The 7,786-nt window shown below is 42.5% G+C and overlaps 1 protein-coding gene across 1 annotated transcript; it reads left to right on the top strand.

The window, feature by feature from the left end:
* The first annotated feature begins 1,636 nt into the window (after positions 1-1,636).
* LOC132272960 (uncharacterized) lies at positions 1,637-3,631 on the top strand. Its single transcript, XM_059774018.1, has 7 exons — positions 1,637-1,680; positions 1,774-2,314; positions 2,402-2,531; positions 2,627-2,706; positions 2,906-3,008; positions 3,102-3,162; positions 3,313-3,631. Exons 1-7 carry the CDS (start codon positions 1,637-1,639, stop codon positions 3,629-3,631), a joined length of 1,278 nt encoding a protein of 425 aa, XP_059630001.1.
* The last annotated feature ends 4,155 nt before the right edge of the window (positions 3,632-7,786 follow it).

The following is a 7,786-nucleotide window of genomic DNA, read 5'->3' on the forward strand; positions in this document are numbered from 1 at the left end:
GTGCGAGCATGTGATAAATTCCTTTGAAATTCTTGCGAACTATACTTAGTAGACAACTTGAGTTAATTATGAAATGATGAAAATAGACAAGACATTAATGCATTCATGCGTTCACATTGGGCAAGAAATGGGAATAATTGATTTTGGAAATGAAAAATGGGGAATTTTGGGAAAGTGTTTTGTTAAACCGGTTTTATGAAAACATGGTCACTGCAGGGGTACTAAAGGGCTGGAGTGTTAATATAGCCTAGAGGGAACTAGGGAGTCGCCCTAGTGTGGTTGAGCTAGCTGGGCCCATAATGACGCCGCGGGGGTACCAAGGGTCAGGGACACTAGCCAATCCTTCTCTTGTGTCGCTGCGAGGTCACCAAAGGGCGGGTAATATTAACAGTTTGAAAGCATTGATTTTGAATGTGAAAAATGGGGAGCGACATCGACATGCAATGCACTCCCATTACATCATATTGTGTATACTTGAGATTGATTGTTATGTGATATTTCCCCGACATTGTATGATCCCCACCTCCTATTGCTCTATTCTTTGTATGGATTCACGGGGATACAAGAGGTGTGTCTTAAATGCTATCTATTGAGCAAATTGCTCACCCCATTTTATCTAACATTTTCAGGACATGGCAAGGAGATGGCGGATGACAATCCACCACAAAATTGACGGAGTATGGGAAGCCTTCATTTTGCTGTTTTGTGCTTAGGCCACACTTTTGCATATCTAGTGTTTTGGAAATGTAATTAAGTCACCGGACATGGCCTTGTAACATAAGAATTAAACTAATGTAATCATTGTAAATATCTACATGAAGTTGTAGCAAGTGATGTTGTAAAATGATAAATTGATGGCATATTAATTTACGATTGTTCAATGTCTCATAATTGATGGTTTAGTTCAGGTCCGGATCATTTTAAGGTCTCCATTTCAGTTTTCCTTTAATCCCACAAGTGCAGTGTCTCAGTAGTAGGTTCCAGGCTCGGCAGAGCCATTTCGGTCAATTGAAATGGTGCATCGGTCGACCGATTCTCTGGCAGCTCTCGGGATCTCTCACTTCGGTCGATCGAAATGTGGTTCGGTCGACCGAACCACATTTCGGTCGACCGAAGTGAGAGATCCCGACCGAACCATCTTCACACTCTTGGCTTCTTTCATTTCGGTCGACCGATGGAGAGCTTCAGTCGACCGGTACAGGAGGGTCTGCTTCGACCGACCGAAGCTCCACTTCGGTCAACCGAAGTGCTTCTGTTTTGGGTTTTTTGATCTTTCACCCGGTTATCCACTCTTGATTCTCGAGTGAACGACTTAGAACCTTGGGAAAACTTGGTTTTGATCCGAATGAGTATGATTAGACGTTAGACATGATAAGTTTGACATAGAGGCCTACATAGAGTTGCATAGGAAGTTGTTTGCATTGTTTACGTGACTACTTGCTACGTATTTTATTTCTTGAACAAGCATGCTTAATTGCTTATGTGCCTACGTGCTTAAATGTTACGTTAAAATGTTTCTTGCATAGTTGCGCATGCTAAGTGTTGGTACGTCATCATTTTATGTTGAGTCATCTAAGGTGAACCTTAGTGTCTTGTCATTGAACCGTTTTCTCGTTTTATAGCACGATGTCAAGGCATGAGGAACAAAGGGAAATTGGCCCTAGGCCGACTAGGGGTGATGTTAGCGAGAGCTCTAGCTCCAATCCAGATGAGCTAAATGATGATGGCACACTTCTTAGGGACTTGATTCCCCCCAAGAGTTGTCCCCGTTAGGAGGGATAATGTTGAAGCACCCGTAGAAGTGGGTAAAGGTTCTGTGGCATTGGAGTTGAATCGTTTATTGCAAAGCGCCGTGAGGGCAACGATTGCCGCTCAATCGCAGTCGACACTACAACCTACAGTTCAAGTTGAGGAGACGTCAGCTCAGAAGCGTCTTAAGATCATTAAAGGGTTTTCTCAGTTGATGCCGGTTATGTTTGAAGGCGGTGCGGATCCAATGATAGCAGACGACTACATGGACCAAGTTGAGACTCAGTTGACTTTAATGGATGTGACAGAAGATCATTTGAAGATCATCCTAGCAACTTACAAGTTTGCTAAGGATGCTAAGCTCTGGTGGAAATCAGTCACGAGTCGGTTTAAGGTGGAAAACATGAGTTGGAATAAATTCAAGGAGCTATTTTATGAGAAGTATTTTCTGATTTCCAAAAGATGGGAGCTAAAAGATCAGTTTCTTGGCCTCATCCAAGGCAACATGTCAGTGGCGGAATATGAGAACAAATTCACTTTACTTTCTCGCTTTGCTCCGGAAATGGTGAGAGATGAAGTTGACAAGACTCGGAAGTTTATTTCCGGTCTTAATGACAGAATAAGTTCGTTGATCATGGCACATTTCATTAAGGTTTATTCTGAAGCAGTAGAGAAGGCTTTGATGCTTGAGGCTGATATCAAAGACAAGGATGTAAGAAGGAAACAGAAGAGAGGTGCAAGGCCATCTTCAGAAGGATCTTCTTGGAAGAAGAATAAGGGTGGTTCGTTTCAGTTTCAGGGGCAGTAGCCTGCATGATCTGCTCTTACCACTCCTTTACCAGCTGGGTCTGACAAAAGTGGAATTGTTTGTTTTCAGTGTTAGCAGCCTGGGCATTACAAGTCCAGCTGTCCCATGAGATCGTCTTTAGTTACTTCAGCTCCAAGGGCTTGCTATGGGTATGGCCAGCAGGGTCACTTGATTCGAGATTGTCCTAGTCAGAGAACAGGTACTGGTAGTGGCAGAGGGTCACGTCAGAGGCCGTCACAGTTGGCTACAGTTCAGTCAGGGTTTAGACCGCCACCACCACCACAGCCTGTTATATCTTATCAGGGTTCACGATCTGTTAGGAGGGATGTTCCTATTGTGCTAGCGTAGCAGTCCGGTATTCAGGGTGGCAGTTCTCAGGCACAGGCACTGCAGGGCCGTGTCTTTGTACTTGAACCGGCTGATGCATCTTCTAGACCGTCAGTTCTTAGAGGTATCTTTCCAGTGTTTGGTTCTTGGGCTTGTATTCTTTTTGACTCTGGTGCATCTTATTCCTTTATATCATCATTATTTGCACTTGCATTAGGGTTGGAGGTCAGTTTCATGGATCAGGCGTTGTGTGTTGATACGCCAATCAGGGTTACGATGTCCTTAAATCGAGTTGTTCGGGATTGTTCCATTGTGATTATCGGGCGGACTTTTGTGTTTGACCTTATCCTCCTGGAGATGACTAGCTTTGATGTCACCCTCGGGATGGATTGGTTAGCTTTCTTTCATGCTACGATTGACTGTTTCAGAGGTAGAGTTACAGTTTGCACTCCTGAGGGAGATTGTTTCTTTTTCATGGGAGATCGGAGTGATTCCCAGCCTTCGTCATTGTATGGAATTCGTGAACGAAGTCGTGGAGATTATTTCTTAGCTAGTCTTCTAGCCGAGGAAGATGATGTTGTGGGAGAAGACTATCCGGAGGTAGTTCGTGATTTTCTAGATGTATTTCCAGAGGATTTGATAGAGTTGCCTCCTTACCGGGAAGTGGAGTTCACTATTGACTTGGTGTCCGGTACCGCGCCAATTTCTATGGCACCGTATCATATAGCACCAGTTGAATTGGAATAGTTGAAGAAACAACTTGACGATTTGAGGATGAAGGGTTTCATCCGACTGAGTGTGTCGCCGTAGGGCGCACCGGTCTTATTCGCTAAGAAGAAAGATGGTTCTTTGAGGCTGTGCATTGATTACCGAAAATTAAATCATGTCACCATCAAGAATAAGTATCCTTTGCCAAGGATAGATGATCTATTTGACCAGTTGAGGGGAGCCAGTTATTTCTCGAAGATTGATTTGGGGTCTGGCTATTATCAGTTGCGGGTTAGGGATGAGGATATTCCAAATACAGCGTTTCGTACACGGTATGGACACTACGAGTTCCTTGTTATGCCATTTGGCTTGACTAATGCGCCAGCGGTATTCATGGACTTGATGAACCGCGTCTTTCACGATTACTTGGACCAGTTTGTGGTAGTTTTCGTGGATGACATTCTTATGTACTCACGGACTTGGGGGGAGCACGAAATCCATTTAAGTATTGTTTTACAGATTTTGCGAGAACACTGATTGTATGCCAAATATGAGAAGTGTGAGTTTTGGCTCCGAGAGGTGAAGTTTTTGGGACACGTTGTTTCGGAAGGTGGAGTGTCAGTTGATCCATCAAAGATATAATCTGTTTTGAATTGGGAGCAACCCAAGAAAGTGTTTGAAATTCGGAGTTTCCTCGGTTTAGTAGGTTACTATCGGAGATTTGTAAAAGATTTCTCCCGTTTAACAGCGTCTATGACCCGATTGACCCGAAAAGGAATCAAGTTTGTATGGAATGAAGCTTGTGAGTCATATTTTCAGGAATTGAAGACAAGGTTGACTACGACTCTAGTGTTAGTGATACCTGAGCGTGGCTTGGGTTATGTGATTTATTGTGATGCTTCACGTGATGGTTTAGGATGTGTGTTGATGCAGGATGGTAGAGTAGTGGTTTATGGGTCTCGACAGTTAAAGACTCATGAGTACAACTACCCTATTCATGATCTGGAGTTAGCGGCGGTCGTGTTTGCCTTGAAGTGTTGGAGACACTACTTGTATGGTGAAAGGTTTGAAGTGTTTTCAGACCACAAGAGTCTCAAATACATTTTCTCCCAAAAGGACTTGAATAACAAACAGAGAAGATGGGTCGAGTTCTTCGAAGATTACAATTTTGATTTGCAGTATCATCTGGGAAAGGCAAATGTGGTAGCAGATGCCTTGAGCCGGAAATCTCGTGGAACCTTAGCCGGATTAGCTATTCGAAAATGGAAGATGCTTAACGATTTGGCGGAGATGGGATTGTATTGTGTTGACAATGATGGTTGCTGTGAATCGGCGTTCTTGTTTAATCTTGTGGCTCAGCCTACTCTTGTTGTAAGAGTGATTGAGTCACAGAGATAGGATTCGGATTTAAATGTCATTCACGCTCTAATCTCCAGCGGTGAGACAGTGGAGGGTTGGACCTTGCATACAGATGGGGGTCTACGGTTCAGGGGTTTATTGGTGGTCCCCACAGTTTGTCGGGAGGATATCTTATGGGAGTTTCACACTTCCTGCTTTGCAGTTCATCCAGGTGGTACTAAGATGTATCACAATTTGAGGCGTCAGTATTGGTGAAACGGGATGAGGAAGGATATCGCACAGTTTGTGGCTAAATGCCTTACCTGTCAACAGGTGAAGGCTGAGCATCAGAGACCAATCGGGTTGTTACAATCATTGCCTGTGGCGCAATGGAAATGGGAACAAATCGCTATGGATTTTGTGATAGGTCTTCCAAGGTCACGGAGAGGCAACGAGGCCGTATGGGTCATCATTGACAGATTGACCAAGACGGCTCACTTTTTGCCTATTAAGGCAACTGATGATGCAGAGGCACTTAGTGGTCTTTACGTGAAGGAGATTATAAGGTTACATGGAGTCCCAGTAACCATTGTCTCAGATAGGGATGCCAAGTTCACTTCGAAGTTCTGGGAAGGACTTCAAGTAGCGTTCGGTTCAGTATTGCATCTTAGCACGGCATTCCATCCACAGATGGACGGCCAGTCGGAGCGTACTATCCAGATCTTGGAGGATATGCTTCGGGCATGTGTGCTTGACCTGGGTGGTAGTTGGGAGGACCACATTTCACTCATTGAGTTTACATACAACAACAGTTATCAGGCGAGCATCGAGATGGCTCCATTTGAGGCATTGTATGGCAGACTATGTAGATCTCCAGTGCGAGACCGCTACCTTAGGACCCAACATTGTACTCGAGACTACTGAAAAGATTAAGCTAATCAGACAGAGATTGCTCATAGTTCAGAGTCGACAGAAGAGCTATGTAGATAGGCGGAGACGACCGCTATCTTTTGAGGTGGGAGACCATGTCCTTCTGCGGGTTTCTCAACGGAAGGGTTTGATGAGGTTTGGGAAGAGTGGCAAGTTGTCGGTATGATTCATTGGACTGTTTGAAATTCTGGACCGTGTAGGTGAAGTTGCCTACAGACTTGCTTTGCCACCACAGATGGACAAGGTTCACAATGTTTTTCATGTGTCGATGCTATGGAAGTATGAATCGGATCCATCTCATGTTTTGGATTGGGTTGACGTGATTGTTGATGAAGATGTCTCATATGAAGAGGGTCCAGTGCAGATCCTTGACACACGGCAAAATGTGTTGAGGGGCATAATAGTACAGTTAGTGTAATACCCCGTATTTTATTAAAGAGTTTAGTTTATTTGAATTAATTAATGTGTAAATTTCTTTACCATTCTTATATTGAGTTCATTTAATGGTGCATGTATTATTATTAATAATTTTATTTGTTGATTATGTTTAATTAAGCATTATTAGTTAATTAAAGTATTATATTTGTGTTATAAAGTATTATGATGATATAATGCATTTTTATGTAATAATAATAATAATAATAATATAATAATTATAATTATAATAGTTTATTAATAATAATAATTATAATTATAATAATAATATTTATAATAATAATAATAGTATTAAATCATAAGTCATGATGAAATTAGAGATTATGATAGGATTTCATTAATGTTTATGGGTAAGACTTGAAGCCATATGGTTAGGAATGTGGTTAGTTAAATGCAAAATTAGATATTTGTAATATTTATATTATATAAATTGTATATAAATTAGTTAGCCTACCTTAGAAGGAATGGAAGAGAGTTAGAAAAAGTTATAGCTTTCAATGAGCCATTGTAAAAGTGTAGAAAGGAAGAGAGAGAAAGAAAAGAGCTTGGACCGGTGTAGGAGAAATTTACCCGACTACGCGCAACCGGCGGATTTATTTTAAATCCAAAAAGGCAAGTTATTATCTACTTTTCCTCTTTGAATTAATAAATTAATTGCTTAGTTTATTTTTATGCATAGAGACCAGGTTAGGAGGTTAATAAATTATTAATTTTAGTTTATTAAATTAATGAAATTTTAATTATATAGGACGGTATATATTTATTTAATATCCTATGAAATTAATAATGGCTGAAAATAATTAAATAAGGCTTTAGGGATTTTTCTAGAATTTTCTAGATTTTTCCGGGGCTTTTCTGCAATTTCCGGCGACCTTCCGGCGAGTTTTCCGGTCACCGGCAATGGGGGAGACGACCGGAGTGATCCGGTGTGTTGCGGCGTACTGCAGGATGGTGTGCGCGCACATCCTGGCCATTGGGAGTGTTAGATTGATCCGGTGCATCGCGGTCCATGTTAGCGCGATACACCCAGATCAATAACCGTTGGATTAGGTGTAAGATGATAGATGGATCAGGTGTAGCGCGCCTGCAGCAAAGCACATGCAACCAACAAATCAGGATCCGCCACGTCTGCAGGAGCCTTCAACGCACGCGTGGAAGCGCGTGCGCGCGCGTGGCTGATGCCAGACGCGCGTGGAGGCGCGTGTGTGCGCGTGAGAGAGTGGAAAACATAGGGCTGCGCGTGGGGAAGCTTAGGGCGGCGCGTGGGGGCGCGTGAAGAGCCCTGTCAGCTGCTGGAAATTACCAGAATACCCCTAGGGCCTGTTTTGTAAATTCCAGAACCTTAAACTTGGATTTTTAGGTACTGTGTTGGTATTTACGGGTTTAACGAGCCACGAAATTATTATTTTAATACCCGTTACTTATTCTTATGGCCGATTAATCTTTTCTAAGCATTTATTGGCTCGTTTACAGTACGGATATTAATGTGAT

The sequence above is a fragment of the Cornus florida genome, unplaced genomic scaffold (assembly GCF_030987335.1).
Source record: "Cornus florida cultivar Cherokee Brave unplaced genomic scaffold, ASM3098733v1 CherokeeBrave_3.0.0_Hap2_Chr09, whole genome shotgun sequence".
In the NCBI taxonomy this organism is placed as follows: Eukaryota; Viridiplantae; Streptophyta; class Magnoliopsida; order Cornales; family Cornaceae; genus Cornus; species Cornus florida.

Bases quoted from the DNA above. Each gene is read 5' to 3' on its own strand.
- LOC132272960 (XM_059774018.1), top strand. From the start codon at position 1,637: ATGAGGAACAAAGGGAAATTGGCCCTAGGCCGACTAGGGGTGAT. The intron at 1,681-1,773 runs GTTAGCGAGAGC...TGTCCCCGTTAG, and splicing joins CTAGGCCGACTAGGGGTGAT to GAGGGATAATGTTGAAGCAC. The intron at 3,009-3,101 runs GTATCTTTCCAG...CACTTGCATTAG, and splicing joins TAGACCGTCAGTTCTTAGAG to GGTTGGAGGTCAGTTTCATG.